Source organism: Carassius auratus, chromosome 21 (assembly GCF_003368295.1).
Source record: "Carassius auratus strain Wakin chromosome 21, ASM336829v1, whole genome shotgun sequence".
NCBI classification, from domain to species: Eukaryota; Metazoa; Chordata; class Actinopteri; order Cypriniformes; family Cyprinidae; genus Carassius; species Carassius auratus.
The window spans coordinates 2,810,195-2,834,149 of NC_039263.1; the positions used below are offsets into that span (position 1 = coordinate 2,810,195).

At 41.1% G+C, this 23,955-nt stretch overlaps 2 protein-coding genes across 2 annotated transcripts; one reads left to right on the forward strand and one right to left on the reverse strand.

The window, feature by feature from the left end:
* Window positions 1–1,357: 1,357 nt before the first annotated feature.
* LOC113038215 (15-hydroxyprostaglandin dehydrogenase [NAD(+)]-like) lies at window positions 1,358–9,536 on the reverse strand. Its single transcript, XM_026195479.1, has 7 exons — window positions 9,365–9,536; window positions 8,395–8,518; window positions 8,123–8,229; window positions 4,068–4,164; window positions 2,409–2,485; window positions 2,051–2,214; window positions 1,358–1,943 (listed from the first exon to the last, which is right to left on the reverse strand). The coding sequence occupies exons 1-7, from the start codon at window positions 9,455–9,457 to the stop codon at window positions 1,793–1,795; spliced, it is 813 nt and encodes a 270-aa protein (XP_026051264.1). The 5' UTR covers window positions 9,458–9,536; the 3' UTR covers window positions 1,358–1,792.
* Window positions 9,537–10,971: 1,435 nt separating this feature from the next.
* On the forward strand, window positions 10,972–21,210 carry cdc23 (CDC23 (cell division cycle 23, yeast, homolog)). Its single transcript, XM_026195483.1, has 16 exons — window positions 10,972–11,116; window positions 11,802–11,874; window positions 11,956–12,093; window positions 12,190–12,232; window positions 12,312–12,417; window positions 13,494–13,626; window positions 13,718–13,895; window positions 16,486–16,583; window positions 16,765–16,846; window positions 17,669–17,822; window positions 18,009–18,128; window positions 18,241–18,316; window positions 18,405–18,466; window positions 18,547–18,625; window positions 19,288–19,407; window positions 20,975–21,210. The coding sequence occupies exons 1-16, from the start codon at window positions 11,007–11,009 to the stop codon at window positions 21,140–21,142; spliced, it is 1,740 nt and encodes a 579-aa protein (XP_026051268.1). The 5' UTR covers window positions 10,972–11,006; the 3' UTR covers window positions 21,143–21,210.
* The last annotated feature ends 2,745 nt before the right edge of the window (window positions 21,211–23,955 follow it).

The following is a 23,955-nucleotide window of genomic DNA, read 5'->3' on the forward strand; positions in this document are numbered from 1 at the left end:
GTCAAACTGAAAGATTAAACCAAGAACTCACTCGTTTCCTGCAAACTTACTGCAGTCAACATCAAAACGATTGGAGTCGCTACCTTATGTAGGCAGAGTATGCTCAGAATTAACTTAAAAAAACCTCCACTGGTTTAACTTCCTTTCAATGCACCCTTGGATTTCAACCACCCCCCTTCCCCTGGTCTGGAGAACCCAATAATGTCCCAGCAGTCCGTGACTGGTTACACAGAAGCGAGGAGACCTGGAATCAGGCTCACACTCATCACCAGCATCCCATCCTTCGACATAGAGAACAGGCTGGTCGTCACCACCATCCTAGTCCAGAGTATGGTCCTGGTCAGTGAGTATGGCTATCCACAAGAGAATTACATCTTTGACTGCCCTGCAAGAGACTCAGTCATAGGTACGTGGGTCCATTTCAGATTATTAGACAAATCACACCTGTTTCTTTCCCCTACTCAAACCCGCTGGTGGTCCGAATGACGAGGCAGAGGAGGTGTCCAGTGACCAGGGAATGCTGCCCGTCATGGAAGATGGAGAGGAGTCATACCAAGTTCGAGAACTGTTTAACTCCAGGTGCCGGGGGAGAATTCTCCTGTATTTGGTCGATTGGGAGGGGTACGTTCCAGAGCGATCTTAGGTTAATACAAATTACATTCTTGACCCCAAGAGTTCCACCACACCCATCCAAATAGTCCGGCCACCCGACCATGTGGGAGACCCCAGTGTCGCCCGCCTCCTTGCACCAGGAACGCTCACAGGGAGGGTGTTCTGTCACAGTGTTGAAACTCTGTGGTTCCCTCTTATGACCATCAGAGGGCCCCCTTACACAAATATCGACTCTTACACTCTCAAACTACATTTTACTATCAGTCCGTGTCAGGTACTGATCACTCAGCCCAGCTGTAGCCCATTAGCTGGCCTATATAAGCAGTCTGTTCCTACCATCTCTTTGCAAAGTCTTGTATTTGCATTTCTGAGCATTTTCCTTTTTAAAGCTGGCCTGTTGTACCTTTATCTGTACCTTGTGTTTGACTCTCTGGTGCCTGCCCCGACTTTAAGCCTGATTACTGATGACAATTGTGTTTGCCCTCTGTTACTCGTGTTTGAGCATTGCCTGTTTGACCACGATTCTAATACAGCTTTCTTATAGATCCCATTTTGAGTGGTGCATCGTTACAATAACAAAGTTCATGTTCAAATTAAACAAAATATTTGAAACAAAGGTTTGTATTGTTTTATATATTACTACTAAACCACTAACCCATCTAGGAACCACTATACTAGGAACTACAATACATGTTTTTGCAATAAAGGTGTAAAATTTCATTGCAATTAAATTTCGACACACACATGATGTTAGTAGCTTATTTATTTAAACACATTTTGAAAGCAAACCACTTATTCATAATATTTTGAGGTATATCTTAGCACAATATCTGTAAAAAAAATTGATGTTTGCATTGTTTGCTATTAAGAAGTTACAGAACTGTTTTTAGATGTTGCATTATTTCTAGTTCTCTAATTTGTGACTCTTGTACTGAGTCTCAGAATTTCTGGATTTGGAATGTTCTCAAATCAGTAACAGACATGAAATTACAAAGAAGCACCACAGAATAAATCTGACATTTTAGATTGTCACTAATATTTTTGCTAGCTGATTTAGTCAAATTATCTTCATATAAAACCTTTCTAAATGGAAGTGCTCAGGTTTACGTCGTGTCTAGATCTTCAGGGTTTGGTTGGGTTTTAAGATCTCTGATGAAACACTGAAAGCCAAGCTGAAGGGTCACTCGAGACTGACTGGAGTTGATGGGAAGTCTTTGGCCCGTTCAGGAAAGGAAACAAAGAGTGCCTCATCAGGATCAATCATCAGAGCATCTCCATTCTTGCTTTCATCTTTCACGAGAACAAGAAAAGCCTTGGCAACAACATCAGCCCTGCGATGAAAACACAATTACAAAGTTTCTCAGCTTTTATGTTAAATTCAAACCTTCACTTTATCTGTTCCGTATCTCTCCCCGGATACGAAGGATTGTTAACTCACTCCAGAAGGCCGCGCTTCTGCATCATTGTCTCTGTAATTCCCTTCAGTTGAAAGAAACTTCCGATATGCTCTTCTGAACTCATGGTGGACAGAAGATTGGTCTTCACAAACCATGGACAGAGAATGTTGATCCTCACCCCATAGTTAGACAGCTTGGAAACGGCCTGTTGATCAATCAATCAATCAATCAAACTTTATTTCTATAGCCCTTTACAGCAGCCACAAGGTGTCCAAAGTGCTTCACATCAGATACAAATAACACATCATCTTGATGATGAGCAATTAAAAAAAAAAAAAAAGTAAAATACTTTCTCTCTTTCACAAAAAAGCTGTGATGCTTGATATGGAAAATACATACTGCCATGGCACGACTGAATCCCACCACACCGTGTTTGGTCGCAGTGTAGATGGGTGCCATCGGGAAAGGCCCCAAACCTGCAAAGATTCAGTTCTCAGAATAAAAGGAAATTCTGCATCATTTACGTACCTCATGTTGTTACAAAAATATTCTCAGTGTTTTTTAGGGGGTCCAGAGCAATGTCGGACCCCATTGACTTACACAGTAAGGACAAAAGCAAATGACATGAGGTAAATTAATAAATGATGAGAGAAGTTCAGTTTTTAGATATACTATCCATTGATTGTAGAAATTCCTTATAGGTCTAAGAAAGTCTTCACAGTTTTTCTCAGTCGCTTTGGTTCAGGTCTCAAATGATAGTTTTTTAACAGTAGTTCAGATGTCTGAAGCTTCTTGTTCACATCAGATTTGAGTTTCCTATTGATTTGGGCAAATTGCATGTGTTTTGGCATGTGTGCTAATGAGAAATCCACAATTTGCACAATAACTAAATGCAAGTAGCTTATTGATAAAAAACAGATTAGTCGATTCTCAGCGAGATTGTCAAAATCTTCAAAATTTATGTTTATAAATATCTTTATAAATATCACAATCTTCTCAATCAACCCAGTCTGGAAGCATATATATATGGAGTTTGTCCAGCACAATCACTACCATTTATGAGTTTTGGTTCTTTGCTGCTGTCGCCTCTGGCTTGCTTAGCTGGGGACACTTCATTTACAGCGATATCATTGACTTGATTTCAAATGATTGCAAAGATACTATTTTAACTGTTTTAACTGAACTGAACTGGATGATGACATCACTGAATTCAATGATGAGCTGCCTTTAACTGGAAAATGAGTGTTTACTATTGTAATTTTGCATTATTGACTCACTATTTTCCTAAGTAATGTTGTTTGGTTGCTTTGACACAATCTGTATTGTTAAAAGCACTTTATACTGTAAATAAAGGTGACTGACTTGAGTATAAACACATTATATTTGTACAGTACATTTATTTGTAGAAATGTGTTACATGTAAACTGAAAATTCACACTTGCTTGTCCTGAAAGAGCAACAGGAAGACATAAGAATGTGTGGTTGTGCTGATAGCAAAAGACAACAGAGTGTGTGAAGACAAATACACATTGGTGAATTTTCAGTTTACATGTACATTTCTGCAAAATATTTGTACTGCATGAAAATGCTTGTGTACTACAGTTTTTCTCAATACATTTTTATCTACTGTTCTGTTAAAATCTGTATCTAATATCTAAAATGCTTTAGTATAGAAAGCCTGAAGTCAAAAAAGGAGGAAAACAATTGCATATAACAAAATTAAATTAGCATGTAACATGAAATGAAAATTGCATGTCTAAAGTATAAAATGTCAATGAAACATATAACATAAAATAAAATAAAATTTGCATATAACATTTTTTTTTTTTTTTTTTTTGGTGGCCCTGGCAAAATAACTAAGTTTTGAAGCATGAATTAAATGTTTTTGATGAGCTACTAGTAGAGTTCTGATGTTACAGCAAACAGTTGTGACAACTGCACTTACAGTTGTGTTTGAATGTTAATGTTACGACTGTTTCAAAAAATGTGCCAAAGCAATTGGAAATTGTAAAACTGTAATTTGATCTGTGTTTATTTTAAATAGAGACTGTATCAAACCTGCCATAGATGAAACATTGACAATGACTCCTCCATTCCCACCATTTTCCTTCTTCATATGTTCTAGAGCTAGATACGTTCCTCTGACCACTCCACCCTGAGATGAACACAAAACACCTTCAGCTGAAGCAGATGGAGAGATAGAGACAGATGGAGAGAGAGAGAGACAGACAGACAGACTCACACATACAGACACAAACAAATACAGACACAAACACAGACAGACACAAACAAACACAGACACAAAAAACAGAGACAGACACAAACAAACACACACAGACAGACACAAACACAGACAGACACAAACAAACAAACAAACAGACAGACACAAACAAACACACACACACACGCACACACACAGACAGACAGACACAAACAAACACACACAGACAAAAACAAACAAACAAACACAGACAGACACAAACACAGACACAAACAAACACAGTCACAAACATAGACAGACACAAACAAACAAACACAGACAGACACAAACACAGATAGACACTGTGACGAGCGCCCTTGGAGGAATCAGCGTCGCCCTGGCAACCAACGGAAAACACCTGCACGTCCTCGTCACCGGCTGATCAGTCACAGCTGCTCCCCATCAGCCTGCACTCTCTTAAGCAGCACACGCTGAACTCAGAAGATGGTCTCGAACCCAACGCAACGCTGGTCTAATCCCTCTCTCATTTCTCTGCAGAAAGCAGCGAGTGACCGACAGCCCACCCCCTTTGGAGCACGGAGAACGCACAGAAAGCACCAGCACTCAGGAAGCGGCTCACATCACTTCACCAGGCACCTTACCCTCTAAATAAATCCACCCTCCGGGGCATTTAATGCACAAACCCTTTTCGAGTGATTCTTCACCCCATGACAGTGGTGGAGAATGCGGGCAAAATAGTGAAGGATTACCGACAAGTCACCGCCCCAACTCCTAATTTTTTTTCCCTCTCCTTGTTTGTGTCACCAGCAGCACGGAAGGCGGCGTGGGCGTCCCCGTCATGGAGGATGTCCTGCAACGCCTCGCTGAAGTGAGCATCCGCCAGCAGCAAACAGCGGAACACCTCGCCACTCGTCTGGGCAGGACGGAGGATGAAGGACTGAGTCTCGGGCACAAGCCACCCGCCTATTACCAAAAATGACCTGTCAGGCCACGTCGCCCATGACTCCTCCCCCTAGCCCGCTCATCCCGCTGCCTATCATCGAGGTGCCCTTCGAGCGGATTGGATTGGACATAGTGGGGCCGTTGTTGAAGTCTGCCCGAGGGCATGAGCACATCCTGGTCATTGTCCACTATGCCACCTGGTACCCAGAAGCAGTTCCCCTGCGGAAGGCCACCGCGAAGTCCATCACCCATGAGCTGTTTCTGCTGGCCAGCCGAGTCAGTCTCCCCTCAGAGATCCTGACTGACCAGGGAACCCCGTTCATGTCCCGGCTAATGGCGGACCTCTGCAGGCTGCTGCGGGTGAAGCAGTTGAGGACCACAGTATATCACCCCCAGACGGATGGACTCGTAGAGAGATTTAACCAAACCCTCAAGCAAATGCTCAGACGAATGGAGGCGGAGGACAAGCGGGATTGGGACCTCATGATCCCCTACGTGCTCTTTGGGATCCGCGAAGTTCCTCAGGCCTCAACTGGCTTCACCCCCTTCGAGCTCCTGTTCGACAAATGAAGAAAACGGATCGACCGAGTGATGCCGTTAGTCCGGGAACACCTCACCAGGGCCCAGCAAGCGCAGTAACGTCACTACGTCCGGGCAGCCCAACCATGTGAATTCCAACCCGGAGACCGCATCATGGTCCTGGTCCTGGTCCCCAGCTCCGCCTGCAAGTTTCTCGCCTCTTGGAAAGGACCCTACTCGGTGGTGGAGAGGATTGGACCAGTCACATACCGCCTGAGACAGCCGGGACCGCGACAGACGGAGCAACTCTATCACATCACCCTCCTGAAAAAGTGGGTGGGGACCCTGGACCAAGTAGCTGCCCTGAGCCTCAACGAACCCGTGGTTGTGGATGTCAACCCCAACCTCTCGGCTGCCCAGAAGACGGAGCTGCAGCACCTGGTCAGTCAGTTCCAGGATGTGTGCTCCTCCCAGCCCGGCCAGACCAACGTCCTTCAGCACCACATCAGGACACCCCCAGGAGTTGTCAGGCAACGGCCCTACCGGGTCCCGGAAACTCATCGGCAGGCTATTGAGGCAGAGGTCCAACCAATGCTGAAGTTGGGGGTAATAGAACCATCCCGGAGTCCATGGTCCAGCCCCATTGTGATGGTCCCAAAGCCGGATGGCACCCTCCATTAATGACTTGAACGAAGTCTCCGAGTTCGACGGGTACCCCATGCCTCGGGTCGACGAGTTGCTGGACCGCCTTGGAAGGGCCCGGTACATCAGTACCCTGGATCTCACCAAGGGCTATTGGCAGGTACCACTCTCCGAGGCCGCCAAGCTGAAGACTGCCTTCTCAACCCCCAGTGGCCATTGGCAGTACCGGACCCTTCCCTTCGGCCTACACGGGGCCCCCGCGATGTTCCAGCGGATGATGGACATCCTCCTGCGGCCCAACCAGGTGTGAGCAGCCGTCTACCTGGATGACGTCGTGATCCACTCCGAGGCATGGGAAGAACATCTGGATCGTCTGCAGATGGTGCTCTCGGAGCTCCGGCGGGCTGGACTCACTGCTAACCCCCGAAAATGCCACCTAGCCCTCTCTGAGGCCAAGTACCTGGGTCTCCAAGTCGGCCGAGGTCTCATCCGGCCACAGGACATAAAGGTCGAGGCCATCCATGCTTGGGGTTTGAGGGCTATTACCGATGTTTTATCCCCAACTTCTCCTCTTTAGCCGCCCCCTTGACAGACCTGACCAGGAAGGGGCAGCCGGAGAAAGTATGCTGGACTCCACCGGCGAAAGAGGCCTTCGCCCAAGTCAAAGCGGCTCTCACGTCCTCATCTGTACTCCGCGCCCCGGACTTTAGCTGCCCCTTCCTGCTGCAGACGGATGCCTCTGACATGGGACTGGGAGCGGTCCTCTCCCAAATTCAGGAAGGTGAGGAGCATCCGATAATCTACATCAGCATGATGCTGTCCCCAGCCAAGAGGAAGTACGTCGCCGTGGAGAGGGAAGCCCTGGCCATCAGGTGGGCAGTCCTGGAGCTCCTAGGGCCGCAAGTTCACCCTGGTAACCGACCGCGCGCCCCTACAATGGATGGCCCGCGCCAAGGAAACCAACGCCAGGGTAACTCGCTAACTGGTTCCTAGCACTCATGGACTTCCACTTTGAAGGTTGCCATCGAGCTGGGGCCGCCAACGCGAACGCCGATGGCCTCTCCCGAATCTGGACAGCTTACACAGGACTGTCAGGAGTCATTCCTCACCCTCCCCTAACTTCACCCCTACTCTCTACATATGTTCACAGGATCAGAACGACACTTGGGGGGGGGGGGGGGGGGTTGACGAGCGCCCTCGGAGGAATCAGCGTCACCCTGGCAACCAACGGAAAACTCCTGCACGTCCTCGTCACCGGCTGATCGGTCACAGCTGCTCCCCATCAGCCTGCACTCTCTTAAGCAGCACACGCTGCACTCAGAAGATGGTCTCGAACCGAATGCAATGCTGGTCTAATCCCTCTCCCATTTCTCTGCAGAAAGCAGCGAGTGACCGACAGCCCACCGACAGCCCACTTTCACTTTGGTTTGGCACCGAAGAGCACGGAGAATGCACAGAACGCACCAGCACTCAGGAAGCGGCTCACATCACTTCACCAGGCACCTTACCCTCTAAATAAATCCACCCTCCGGGGCATTTAATTCACAAACCCTTGTCGAGTGATTCTTCACCCCATGACAACACACACAAACACACACACAAACACACAGACAGACAGACAGAAAACACAGACACACACAAATAAACACACACAGACAGTCACAGACACAGACAGACAGACTGACACAAACACAGACAGAACCAAACACAGACCAACACAGACACAAACAAACAAACAATCATAGACAGACAGACAGACAGACACAAACACTGATGGACAAACTCATACCAGGTTGATTGCAATAGTTTTTTCCCAGTTCCTTTCATTGATGATCCCTGCGTTGTTGCAAAAAATGTCTATGCGGCCAAATGTTTTAACAATTTTTTCCAAAACTCCTGTAAGGGACAACATGAAAGCATTCAGAGCATACCCACAATCTCATTTACTGCTCTTATAAAGTGACTTGAGTAATAGCAGCATTGTGATACTGTAATTCATATCAGTCTGATCATCATGTAATCATTCCCAGACAATAAAACCTCTCTTAAATGTTCAGAAACCTTTAAAATCTTCCTCTGATGTGACGTCGGCTGAGTAAAATTCAGTCCTGCCCCGTCCATACTCCTGATCAAGTGTGTTCTTCAGTTCATTTCCCAGCGATGTATTCACATCGATTAAAGCCACCTGTAATCAAATTAATCTGTGAGAGCGATTACAGTACAGGACTCTGAGATTCAGAAGTCTACAGTAAAGCAGAGCAAGTGACTATTGTGTCCCTCACACTTTTTAATTTCATCTTTTTTATTATAATATATATATATATATATATATATATATATATATATGTGTGTGTGTGTGTGTGTGTGTGTGTGTGTGTGTGTGCATATATATTTTTTATATAAGCAGATGTTTCTATTTATTCCCTCAATGTGAATTTTACATTTTAATAGTCAGAATATGAATTGGAAAACGAACTTTACTCTTCAGGCGTTTCAACACAATTCAATCAAATCTGACGAGCAGGAACAGTTCCGTTCTTTAAAACGCTTTTCAACTTTGACACAATTTGACGCCCATCTTTCTAATCGATGACAGTTGTTTGTTTTTTTAAACAAACTTAGATCTAAATCTTGATGAAGAGAAATTATTTTGCTTGTTTACTTTTTCATGGCAACAAGGTTTTATAAACGGTTAACATTACGAAGACGCCTCATTACTATACTTATCTGCATCACTGTTACAATTTTCCTAGACACTGTCAAACGATCTTACTGTGCATATAGATACTTCTGTCTAGATCAATGTTCAACCTGCTTTTTATCTGCATCGCAAAGTCCTGTAGCATATTATTTGTCGTTCTAGAGTGCGCATTCCTTGTCATGCGGCGCGTTGAAATCCTGACGCGAGACAAACATTACAACAGCCTTTACAACACTGTATCGTTGAATTCTGCTACTTGTCGTTAATACAAATATAAGCACAAAAGGATATATATATATATCTAATTTTTTTTTTTTTTTTTTTTTTTACCTTTGCCCCGTTTTTCAGGAGTATTTCGACAAAACTTCTGCCCAAACCCTGAGCTGCTCCGGTCACCACAGCCACTTTCTCCTTCAGATCCATCACAACACACACCTGTCACAGAAACCAGAAAACACAGCAGCACTAATGACTAAAAACTATCTGTTGAATAACTAACAGTTACCAGAACAGAGACAAGAGGTTTGGGTGAGTGGGAGGAGTTACACAAACCACACACACCACACACACACACACACTGTATATAGCGGCTCTGCCACAGATGTGTGAGGAAACAATTGTCAGTGTGTCCTTCTAAAAACACTTTAATAAAACCTGTGTTCATTGTAAACATCCTGATAGGTTTGTCAAAGCATCCTGGAGACACAGTTCTTGTGGATTGAGTCTGTCTCAGTTTGTTCTGTTTCTTCATGTCACTCCAGACAGACTGATGAGGATCAGATCACAAAAAAATTACTGCATTATTACAATTAATAGCAAAATGAATGTTTGGCAATGTTAACTGTTATTTCCCACAGACACACTACAGCAAACAATAGAAATAAATGACTTTTTAGCTGCTGGAAATGACATTTAGGGCCACTATTGTATATAAAGTCACATGTAATGCATTGCACAGTAATGATGCTTTCACCATCTGGTAAATCACACATGTTAAAGATCATTTCCAGACAACAGATGAGGTCATGACACTTAAAAAGTCTACAAACTTTTAAGAACTTCCTCCAATGACACATTGGTTGCATTAACCCTTTCTGTGCTTCCTGCCTGATTACTGTACATCCTGTGTGTACAAACCAGTACACAGTGTCCGAGACTCATGCCATCTCACAGAAACCCAGCCTCAGCTGTGAGTGATTATCCACATTTCCTGGAAAGAGAGCAAAACAAGAGTCTTGGTGATGATAATTAACAACAGACCTGACGTGTAAGGAAGAGGAAAGAAACTCTCATTTTGAGCTCTAAGAGACTGCTTTGGATAGAAGTATCTGACAAATATGCAAATCTGAATGTAAATTAATGAAATGGGATTTGAATTGAAACACCATAGATTGTGTTGATTGGGAAGAGAGCAGTTCAAATAAAATCACACAACACAAGTTTTGAAACAGTGCACAAATAACAACATCAGTTTGGTTTATTATTATAACCTCAATTTTAATTATCTGCTATAACACACACACACACACACACACACACACACACACACACACACAAAGACAAATATCATTCTAATAGAATACCAGTTGAAGTCTAGGTAATGTTCCCACTCAGATATCCAAACAACCTCGCGCGTATGTGTGTGTGTGTGCGCGCGAGCTCGGTTACACAGAATGTTTATTCATAGACAGTAAAAAAAGTGTTTATTATGATTAGCATAATTATTATAGTATAATTAGTTTTCATATTTACCGTCGTAAAAAAATATCTAATCAGTTAAAACGCATTTGAGAAATGTTTCTAAATAACGTCTCACAGATTATTCATTGCAACCGTTCTTTCTATTTCAAAATAATAATAAAAAACCCACTCAAAATATAATTTACCTATTTGTCACGGTCTTCTTGGAGGCAGCTGTTTGACCAATCAGCGCTTGCGCTCGGGTGACGTCGGCATGACGTATTTATGAAAAATGGCGGCTACGCGTAGCAGTGAGTTCGGCGATTTGGTTCAAATTAAAAAGCAACTTATTTCTATTACAGCGCAGTGTAAGGAAAGAGGACTCGTCCACAGTGTGAAATGGTAACGCAGATTCTATTTATAATTCAACACATGTGAGGAATACAAACCGTTATTATATTACACATCTTAATGTGTGAGCGTTCGTTAGCATGACAGCTAGCATCATGAAATACAGATATATTAGATCTGTTTAGAGTATCATACACTAACTCTTCCCTGACAGTATCGTGTAATGTGACACGTTCTATAATAACACACACTGTACTCTCTAAAAATATGCCTTGGGATATAAATATGTAAATACACTCCCCATACGCCCCTCTGTCCTACACTAACACTGTTTTGATGTATGTTATGCTGTGTTCAACAGTTCAACATGTTTCTTGAGCAGTAAATCATTATATTATTCTGATTTCTGAAGATCAAGTGACACTGAAGACTGGAGGAATGATGCTGAAAATACAACTCCACATCACAGAAATACATTACACTTTAACACAGATTCACACAGAAAACAGCTGTTTTAAATAGTAAAAATATTTCACAATATTCCTGTTTTTGCTGTATTTCTGATAAAATAAATTCAGGTTTGGTGAGCAAAAGAGACTTATTAAAAAAAACAAAAAAACTTTAAAACTCTTCCTAATCAAACACTTGTGACTGGTAGTGTATGCAAATGAAAATAGGTTTTTTAATCGTTCTTCAGGGTGTAAAAACAACAATAAACGTGTCGTTTGTGTTTCAGGGCATCTGAGCTGGCGTTTTCTTTGGATCCGCTTCCTCTGAAGGAGATCCCTCCAGCGCCGGAGCTCACCGAGGTCCGTCTGAAGCCCTCGCTCTCAGTGAACAGACAGAGAAACAGACACGTGTGTATAACAGACATGTCTTCTCTCTTCCAGGAGGACGCTCGGGACCTGGATGCACTGTGTCTTGCCAAATCATACTTCGATCTGAAGGAATATGACCGAGCTGCATACTTCCTCCGCGGCTGCCGGAGTCAGAAAGCATATTTTCTCTACATGTATTCGCGCTACCTAGTGAGATATTTCTCTCTTGTTTTCTTATGTGAATATTTTAGATCTGTTCTCTTACGAGATGAAATGTGAAGAAAGCAATATCCTTTATTTTCTCAGTCAGGTGAAAAGAAGAAAGATGATGAGACGGTGGACAGTCTGGGTAAGAGTGAGTGTTTTTAACCTGGCAGAGATGGTTTCCGCTCTCTCGTCTTCATCAGCATGTGTTTGGTTGTCTGCAGGTCCTCTGGAAAAGGGTCAGGTCCGAAACGAAGCCCTGCGAGAGCTCAGGGTGGAGCTGAGCAAGAAACACAGCGCCGGAGAGCTGGACGGGTTTGCGCTCTATCTGTAAGCATCACATTAGTTCTCACGTACTGGGTCGTGGCCCAGAAACAGAGTGAAGGTCTGTCCTGATTGATTGAGTATATCTGAGAACCACTGGTTGTAAAAAAAGCAGTGATTTTCTAGAAGATTCAGCACATCAGTCTGTTTTTCTCGATTTTTTGACACACCGCACATAAAGTATAACTGGGTCAAAGACGTTAAGATATCCACATCATAAGAAATTTACAAAAGTGATTTTATGTCAATAGAAAGAACAATGATTGTGAGTAAAGTCTCTACTTTTAAGGTTCCGAAAAGTTTTCGGAGGGTAAATGGTCAATATTTGGTTGAAATTTCTGTAAAAATATGCTTATTCTGACGTGTACATATTAAGATATATAAAAGAATAATGGAACATATTACATTTCATTGGGTTTTAAATGAGTGGAAATGTCTTACTGACAAATGTCTGAAACTTAGGATGTTGGGGGACATTATAACAACCCCCCAAAAAAAGTAAAATTATAACTAATTAGTATTTGGGGTGAGAGTAATTATTCTTTTAATATGGAATAAATGGATTTTTGCTGTAAATATACCTGACAAGACCGTTACACCAAAAGACATTTTAGTCTCTTCTGTAAATCAGAGGAAAATGTATGATGTTTATTTTTTGGTCAAGAAAAACAAAATTACAATTTAAATTAAACCGAGAACATGGTAATAAAATATGACTAGAACTCAGAGTTGAACTGTAAACATTCATCTTGATAATGTCAGATTACTTTGATAGAAAGGTATGTATTTAATTCAGCTGTTAAATTTAAGATCATAATTAGTACCAATTTAGCTCAAACAATTTAGCTTTAAGGTTGCATTAGAAATTAAAGAAAAACATGCTTGTGTCAAAGTGTTTTTGGTCCCAAATATTACTTGTAGTCCACTGTATGAAGATTTTTTTGGGGTATAATATGCCGCAGTAACTTTATTTTGCTGTCCTCTCTTACACAAGTGAAGTGTAGTGTCCTGCGTCCTCTAGTGAGAAACTATCATGAGTCTGAGTAATGTTTGGTGCGTCTCTGAACGTCATCTTTATTCAGTTACGGAGTGGTTCTGCGGAAGCTGGACTTGCTGAAGGAGGCGGTGGAGATCTTCGTGGCGGCGACACACGCTCTTCCTCTGCACTGGGGATCGTGGCTGGAGCTCTGCAACCTCATCACCAACATCGAGATGGTACTTCTCCTTCTGAAGCACACTGTGTGTAGTGTGAAGCGTGTACGCTGAAACAGAGACCGCTGTGTGTGTGTGTGTGTGTGTGTCTCAGCTGAAGTCCCTGTCTCTGCCGGAGTGCTGGGTGAGGGACTTCTTCATGGCACACATGTTCACCGAGCTGCAGATGATCAAAGAAGCGCTGCAGAAGTACCAGAGCCTCATGGAAGCAGGCTTCTCCAAGAGCACTTACATCATCTCTCAGATCGCCGTGGCTTACCATAACATACGAGGTGAGGGGTGCATGCAGAAGAGACCGAAACCTAAGTCAGGACGCTCTGTTATTCTTTCACTGATTGTTTATACACATGGTTTAAGACCATTGAAATGTGAATATATCGCGGGGTTCGTACAGAGTGCTTAAAGTGCTCGATTTTGAAATCTAAAATCATGGAAAACCCTTAAACAGCCAGATTTTTGGGAATGTTCTTGAAAAGTACTTGAATGTTTGAAGGGCAGTATTTATGAAATAAGTGTAATTTCCTTCGATAAAACAATCTTTTACGCAAAATTAACGATGAATATACTGTGAGCTTGTGTTGCTTAACATTCCTCTGGTTAAACCGCGCATGTTATCTTACTAGATTTGTAACGTATATCATGTATAAACCTATTCCAACACAGGAGAATTCATCAACGTATTTCTAAATATGCGATTTCTTGTACATCGCGATTCGAAAATAAATGTCCAAACCCTCGCTCTTGAGTTTAGATGTGGCCAAATATTCAAACTACATGGATTTAAACTTTGAATCCCACTGTGAAGTGAAGCGTGGCCAGTCCGTTGGTGCCCTCTACAGGTGTTTGCTATAACACATAATAAACTAAAGTGGACTATGTTCATATTTTGTGTAGGTTTATTACGTAGACCTATTTTATCATGGTTGTTTAATGAAACCATGTTATTACTTGGTTTGGATACCTTATTTGAACAAATGATTATTGCCACATTGTTTTGAAAGCCTGTTTTTCACCTGCATCACAGGAAAATATCAGATCACTAAATTGTAAAAATAATCAGTAGATTACTTGATTCCTAAAACAATTATAAGTTATAGCTAGGGCTGGGATAAACAATATATTTTTTTAACGATTAATCTAGCGATTATTTTTTCGATGCATCGATTAATCTAACGATTAATTTTTTCAGACCGATTTGATTTCGATTATCTCCCCATTAATTGACTACTAACAATTTATACATGTTGATTTACATATCTGAATGAAAAAAAACATGAATTCCTTAACATTGCAATATATGTTTATTGCTCTTAAAATTACAAAATAAAAGACTGACTAAGAAAGCATTACTTTGCACTTGTATAGAGATAGCATTCAATAAAACCTTGAAGCCTTAAAACACATAGCTTACTGAAACAAGCTTACTGAACACATAGGGCCTAGCTTACTGAAAAAAAGTGCTTCTTTCAGATGAAAATAACAACAACTTGATGTCTAGCATTCAATAAAAAGGTCACCCAAAATACTTGTTTAGAGCAATTGTAATAATACAGTAACCAATGTAAACTTGAGGGCTTTAAGCTAATACAGAGAGTGCTTTTCCAAAATAAATAAAAATTAACAGTGGGAGCCAGCAGCCTGTCATGGAGAAAAAATCTCTGAATGCTCCACCTGAAACTTTGCCGTTCCGCCCTTTTTCTATCGTGTCTAATGATTTTGGTTAATATGCACGAGGGAGGGAGGGAGAGAGAGAGCGAGCGAGCAAGAAGCGCTCGTGTAGTTTGAAGACTGTGAGTGTGCGCGCACAGCCGGGTCTCTCTCGTACGTGCCCTGTCTGGTGCAGCAGTCATTCTATCCTACATCACTCACCGATCAAATAAGGCTTTGACAGCCGCCAAAAAAAAAAAGATCAATGCAGAAAAACCCCTGGATTGGTTATATAACGTTGGACAGAATGTTGATCCGGCCATCGTGTATATTCAGCGCACACAAGGTAAACGTTTTGCAAACGTTTTCTTAAAGAAATAGAAACGGGTCGACGAATCTATTCGCATATTTTGCATCAATGTATTTTTTGTTGTCCCAGTCCTAGTTATAGCCTAGTTAAAAAATCTTAAAAATAGTATTAAAATAATGTCTTATTCTATTGAACCAAGTATGTGTATATCTCATGAGCTAAATGTATTGTGGTGGTGATAAAGCTCATAATTTAACAAGTGTTTGATACAGTTTTCAATCTACAAGTCAATCATATTCATGAAAAAAAAAATCGGTTTGAATAAGAGAAGCGATGACTTTGTCATAATATCCTTTCAAATGTTAAAGTTGTCACAGTCATTGCATGCTTTTGTGCTACACTTTATTTGTGCCATTTAGTTGTATTAGTTTATAAGAATTTTAGAGATAATAACAATATAGTTTGAGAAGTTAGATTTTAGTCCTTGAAAGCCAAAATAAATTGTGCTTAAGTCCTTGAAAGTCCTGGGATTTTATTTAGCAGTTTCTGTACGAACCTTGATAATGTTAACATTACTGTAGGATTTTAATTTAATACACAATTTAATTAAATTCAGTTAAGTCCTGGTTTCACGGACAAGGCTTAGATTGAAGTCAGTTATTCAATTTAGGACATTTAAGTAGATTTTTATTTGTATATTTTTTTAAGTGTGATAATGGTTTACCTTACAGGGGTAATCAATTTACAACGTTAGCACGCATGCGATACGGTTTGCAGTGTGTGTGAGCCTGTTGTCAGAAAGAAACATTAAGTGATGTGCTTCTAGTTCAAAACTGCATCACATCAATCGAGTGTTTGAGGAAAAGGCGATAATCTTAATATTATCTGCTTCATTGTTTCTCCAGATATTGATCAGGCCTTATATCTGTTCAATGAGCTCCGGGAACAGGATCCTTTCCGCATCGAGAACATGGACACCTTCTCCAACCTGCTCTATGTGCGGGTGAGAGCTTTCTGAATGCACGTTATACATCTTACTATGCAGGTTTAAATGACTTTAACATGTTTAATCAATGCTGTATCTCTTTCAGTAAAGATTAAAAAAAAAGATATAGTCTGCTTAAACCCAGCCCTTTCTTACACTGAACTGCATCCATGCATTGACTGTGTCTGTGTGCTGTCAGAGCATGAAGCCGGAGCTCAGTTACCTGGCACACAATCTGGTGGAGATCGATAAGTACCGAGTGGAGACGTGCTGCGTCATCGGTGAGAAACCAGCTGTTAAAGATCTGTGGTTCATCTCTGAACACGTCTGATTCTTACACTTGTGTCTTCGCGGTCAAACCGTGAAATTTAACTTCTTTTGTTTTCAAGAAAATCAATGTAGTGTATTTTTGGTCATCAATATTTTTTGATTACTATTTAGAATTTTGAGGGGGATTTCATGATACAATGCAATAGTTATAATTTTTATTAGTTTTTGTTTTTCATAAAACAACTAAAAATTAGGATGTCTTATGAAATTGTCTTAAAAAAAAGATCCAAATATAGTTAAAAAACAAGAAGAAATATCTGCAAATGGGTTTGGATTAAGATACTTTTCCTTTACCCCAAATGCATCCTGATTCAATAATTTTTTGATATTTATATTAAAAAACAAGACTGAAATACTAAGGAAGAAAACAATTCTTTTTTTGGATCGTGTTCAGGTTTTCACCAAGTCTCATCCCGTTCTGATGAAGCAGAATTGAAAACATAATATTTTTAGTTCAGTTCTGACTAAAGAGTCCCAGAGGGTTCGGCAGGATCGTGAAGAGCTTGTTGAGAGGCTTATCAGTTCTCCATGGAAGTTAACAGATGCTTGATTTCTTTCAGTTTTATTTCATTTGACAGATACTGTGCCAAAACATAATGGCCCACAGCACAAGTGCATGTGCTCAAAACAGTCTGGCTTCCAGTTAGCACGTGTTTGATTTCATAACAGGGGTGTGAGAAAATCAAACAAACTAGAAAATCCAGTTTGTTGAGGAAACTGTAAAATAACGTATCTCTGTAATCATTTAATCTGTGTTTTGTGTCCACTGGCAGGAAACTACTACAGCCTGCGGTCTCAGCACGAGAAGGCCGCTCTGTATTTCCAGCGGGCTCTGAAGCTGAATCCACGCTGTCTGGGGGCCTGGACCCTCATGGGTCACGAGTACATGGAGATGAAGAACACCTCCGCTGCCATCCAGGCCTACAGGTATCATCCGCTCGCAGCTCAGAGACGAACCAGATCAGTGCTGTGCATCATTCCCATCAGCACACTGGAGCACATTTAACTCAGGACTGCTTCACTGAGACTTTCAGTCCAACGCACGTCACATTAGTCAGCTTTCTCATAATAAATGAATATGAATCTATTACTCGTTTCCTTCTTGTGTGGTAGACATGCGATTGAAGTGAACAAGAGAGACTACAGAGCCTGGTACGGACTCGGACAGACCTACGAGATCCTCAAAATGCCCTTCTACTCGCTCTACTACTACAGAAAAGCTCATCAGCTGAGGTGAAGAGGTCTTGGAGGATCGTTCAGTGTGTGTTCCTCAGGATCTGCTGGCTTACTGTGTGTGTGTGTGTGTGTGTGTGTGTGTGTGTGTGTGTGTGTGTGATGGTTTCAGGCCTAATGACTCGCGAATGCTCGTCGCTCTCGGGGAATGTTACGAGAAACTGTCTCAGCAAGTGGAGGCCAAAAAGGTAAAGTGGTGACTCTTGATTTTTCTGCAGAGTGTATGTGTGTGTGTGTGTGTGTAGTAATGCTAACGCTCTGCTCTGGCGTCTTCAGTGTTACTGGAGGGCGTATTCGGTGGGCGATGTGGAGAGAATGGCTCTTCTGAAGCTGGCCAAGTGAGTGTGTTTTCCTCAGGAGTGTGTTGTGTTAGTGCTGATGATGCTTTCACTGAAACCCTGTGTGTGTGTGTTTTCAGGCTTCACGAGCAGCTGAATGAATCTGACGACGCTGCACAATGCTACATCATCTACATCCAGGACATTTTCTCATGTGGAGTAAGTATCTGAAACCTGACACTGCAGCAGCGTTTGACTAGTGAATGTTCTGTAGGAAGACTTATTCACAGCTGACAACGTACACTTCCAAGAACCTTAGTTTTTATTTTGTCGAATATATTTGAACGTTAATCTAACATTCCTTTATATCAGAGGTAGACCACAGGGAAGAGCAGATTATCGCCGAAAAGTCAAACGAAGTGTTTTGGGCACTTAGTATTTTTCTTGCATGCGCGTGCAGTTCAAGATCTACCCGATTATCTGCAGTCCAAGAATTCAGAATCGAAGATACAAAACTATGCTATATAAAAAATCAGTTGTGTAAAATTTTAAGTATTCAAGCTAAAAATCATCATAATTCAGAACTATGTTAAATGCCACACAAAATTCAGTTTTGATAAATGCCACTTGTCAATAATTGAAATTTATACAATAGAAATTCAAATAGTTTTGTCATATAATAAACTCCATACGAGGTAATAGTATTGTTCGAAAGTATTAAATGTTCCTTCTTTATAAAGATCTTGAATTGTAAGTATACCCTTATGTTGAGAAAAAAATACTGTGTAATCCAGCAGAAAAAACATGAATGCATGTAAAACTGGGAAGACTTGTGTGATCTGCTGAGTAAAGGTGTGTGTGTGTGTGTGTGTGTGTGTCAGGAGCAGCTGGAGCACGCCGAGGTCAGCACCGCTCTCAGGTATCTGGGTCAGTACTACTTCAAGAACAAGCTGTACGACGAGGCGTCTCTCTGCGCTCAGCGCTGCTGCGATTATAACGACGTGAGTTCCTCTTCATCATCCACTCACACAACTCAGGGATGCAAACTTGTCACCTTTCAGAACAATTGTCATTTTGAATCCAGAACAGGTGATTCGTGCAGATCTGGTGACTCTTTCCACTAGAGGTCGACCGATTAATCGGTTCTGCGGAGTAATCGGCACCGATAATATCGGCCAGTGTGCTTCAGCCTAGCTGTATTATCAGTCAAATGAAGTACCAAATCAGTTCTGTTCCCGCTCAAATACAAGTGCTTTCAAACTGGGTTTCCAGGACTGTGTAACAAATTCAGCTGAAGTGCTACTCAAAACTGGCCTAATCACGTTCCTGGGTAAATTGGCTATCAAAATTGCTCCAAAATCATGATCCAGTGGACCCTAAGCCTCTTTCCGGGATTTTCCACATCGGGTGGAATTGCATTACACCAGCAGGAACCGTATAGAAGCAGTCCAATTGTGTATTTGTGTGTGTGCTCCGGTTTAGAATTACAGATGCAGAAGTTTCTATTTATGCTTTAAACCTTAATGTTGAGTATCACAGCCAATCACAGGCGTCTCTGGAAAGCATTGACCAATCAGAGGTGTTTACTGTATGTTAGTCAGAATCCATCACTTTCTTCATCTCCTGATGAGATTGCGTCTGTGAGAACTAAAACAGATGACAGGAAGATTTACTGCATATTAAATATTATTTCTGATCAACCCTAAGTAGATCTAGTAGAATTTGCAGACGAACGTGTTTTCAGCATATAGTTGAAGGTTGTTAACATCCAGCATGTCGTCGGAACCTTTGAGCTAAATTAGTTTAGTGTTGCTAGCATGCTTTAATATTGCCAGAATATTTTAGCACTTGGCTAGCATTAGTTATCATGTCATTAGCATGTTTCAGAATTTGGCTAGTATAATTACACGTGCTGCTAGCATGTTTTAACATCGTTACATAATTTTAGGATGTACGTAGATGACGGCATGTTTTAGTATTTTTCTAAAAGTTGATGTAATTTAACTTTTTTTTAAGATGATTTAGCATTTGGTTAACTAACCTATCGTTAGCATGTTTAAACATCAAGTTGTTGACATTTTACTATGTTTGAACATGTTTTTACATTTTTCTATAAGTTGATGGAATGTAAACGTATAAAGATGTCGCTCGCATGTTTTAATATCGTTAGCGTATTTCAGGTTGTTTTTAGATGATAACATGTTTTAACCTTTTTTAAAGTTGATACACTGTTGTAAACGTGTTTTTAGGATGTAGTTGTAGTTTTTTTCTCTAAGTTAAAAGTATGCTATCATGTTGTTAGCAGGTGTAATAAATTGGTAGAATTTTTCTAGGAGTTGATGGGTTGTATTAAGATTGTTACCGTTTTTTTTTAAAGAAGTTGGTAGTACGGTAACATGTTTTAACACGTTAGCATATCTTTGACAGACAGCTAGGTTAAAGGCAGAACAGATTACTTGTGTGTGTTTAGATTTGAGTGTGTACTACTTTGATAGAATCACTGCACCATGGAATAAAGAGGCACTTGTGATAATTAGTGGTGTAACCTGTGTAACCTGTGGTTTTCAGGCGCGAGAGGAAGGCAAGGCTTTGTTGAGGCAGATCTCTGCGGTGCGTGAGCAAGGAGAGCCTTCCTCCACAGACCTGACTGTGCCCTGCGTCTTCAACCCGCTGTCTAACAACACCACACCCGTCAGGAGGGTGTCTCCGCTTGACCTGTCCTCCGTCACACCCTGACACACCTCTACACACTGTAAATAACACCGCTGCCTGCTACAACAAATAAACTGGTCCAACATTGACAGTTGAGTGTTTGATTACAAATCTCACCCATATTATACAGTGGACAGACATCCAGAAGTGACAAACCAACATCTCCGACCACAGAGACTTCCCCAAACGCATGCAAAAGAGGAGCCAAAGCAAGAATGTAGTGCTAAAATCTGCATTTGACCATTTACAAACACATCAAAGAACAAGACGTGTGTGTGTGTTTGGTAATAACACTTACTCATTCTCAAACATTTTGAAACCGATAAAGCGGCAACCATCAAAGAGTTTTACAGGCTACATTTTTGGAAGACAAATGGAATGTAGGTTACTATTTGGAATCAATACTTCTATCTTGCTTCTTTTTTGATTTATTTTGCATAACATACAAAATTATAGCTGCAAGCAGCAATTACGGGGCCAAGCACTCCACCGGCAAATTAAGGAGCTAAGCATGGCATGAAGGTCGGACCACACCAAATGCAACAGTGAGCAATTACAGCAATTTTAGGATGATTGTAATTGAAATGGCTAAAAAAATCATAACAGAACCACTAGTAATATGATTAAATGGCTTCTCACTTTTGACCAAGAGGTGGCGCTATTATCAAATCATTTTGGCGTGTTCTGTGAGAGATGATAATGTTACACACAATGTTTGGTGTCAATATGCCAAAGCATTGCAGCGATACAGCCTCAAGTGTCATTTTGGCATGATGCCTCAAATTCGTCGCGGAGGTATGCGAAAATGGTTTTGTCTATCGACACAAAATCCATATCTTTGTGTCAGCACAGTACCAAGATCATCTGATTAGAATTTGGTGAAAATCGGACCAACAGTTGATGAGGAGTTTGAAAAAGTAGGTTTTCAACATAGATCAAAATGGCGGACCAGAAGTTCTGCTTACTCTGGTATATTTGGTATCTATGTTGTCGGCATAAGCCAGGGAATATTGTGAGTTCAAGTTCATTGCAATAAGATAATGCATTAAAAAGTTATTAGCATTTTTAAGTGTAATTATTCATGGTTAATTAATGGTTTATTACTCTTGACCAATAGGTGGCGCTCTTACCAAATTTATGTTGCATGGTCAGTTTCATGTGACAATAACAGATACAAAGTTTGGTGCAAATATGTAAAAGCTTTGCAGAGATACAGTCTCAAATGCATTTTGGCATTGGTCCAGCAAATTTAATCAAAATGGCGGACAGGAAGTATGGCCAATTTTGGCATAATTGGAATAGATGTTCTTGGCATGACACGAAGAATATAGAGAGACCATTTTCATTTCAATAGTCTAATCGATTCAAAAGTTTTTAGCATTTTTTAGATGTTTCATTATAACTCTTGACCACAAAGTGGTGCTGTCTCCAAACTTTTTGAGTACCTTCAGGGCATGGAGCCGAATATTTTTGTAATTATTTTCACATTGATACGATAATGCGTTAAAAAAATACAGCATTTTAAATCATAATTTAAAATGGCCAACGCCTAAAATGGCTAATACGAGAAATCTGGATATCATTCGACTCAACCTGACTCACTGAATCTAAAGAGACCAGTTGTGTGATTTTTGGCCAAACCATTCTGAAGTTATAAGCCAAAATATGCATTTTTCATATCTCCTGACCACTAGGTGGAGCTGTGTCGAAACACTGCAGGTAGTCTCAGGTCATGCTTATTATAACACACACCAAGTTTGGTCTCAATATGCCAAACTGTTGCTGAAATATAGCCTCACATGCATTTTTGCGTGCTTTTCGTCAAATTTGTTCACGTGTCATTCAAGAACGGTTGGACAAATCAACTTGAATTCCATATCGGACTAAACACGAGTTCGAAAAAGTAGGTTTTTCGAAAATTTTTAAATAGAACAACTAAACCTTGCAAAATTTTGGGGTTAAATCGATTTGGCATAAACCAAGGATTCAGAGGAAGAAATAATTAACATTTTCTGGCTTACAGTTCAAAAGTTATTAGCATAAAAAATATTGAAACTTTGGACAAGTGGTGGCGCTAGAGAGTTGGAGTTAGAGACTTCAAATTTGCTATAGTTAATGTTGGGACTGTCCTCTATCTGTGTGCCAAATTATACATTTTCCCGCAATCGGTTCTATGGGCCTTCGGTGCTTGGCCCCTAATAATAATAATAAACAATCAGCATGTAGGAAAATAAAACCGGTAATAGCCTTTGCTCTTCAAATGAGAGTTTCACAATGAAACAATTTTAAGAGCAAATATCCATCCGACGCACACTAAAATAATTTAACGCACAGCTAACTGTGGATTATTGCGATTATACCATGGTCACTTGTCAGCACTGATAATGATGTTTACAGTGAAACGTGTGACCGGAAGGGTCAGCTACGACTCGTTAGCTTTAGCATTCTGCACGCTTCAATTAGACACAGATGAAATAGTGCAGTGAGATCACATTTAGATGAATCAGTGTTTCGACCGCAGGAGCTCCTTCAGCTTCTACAACACACACACACACACACACACACGCACACACACACACACACACACACACAGTCAGTGTCAGGAAACAAGCTCATTGCTGGAGATCAGGTCTGACTCTGTGCCATCAAGCGCCCCCCGGAGGAGCAAACAGGATCTTCATCTCACACACAAACTAACATCTCCATCCAGTCGGGGAAGACCTTTCTAAGCAAAGAAACCTTAAGGAACACTGTCTCTTGTATTAGCAGTTTTTATTTGAAATAGTTCCAACCAATCACCATTACTTCATCGCACAAACAATAGCATAAGGTTTGAA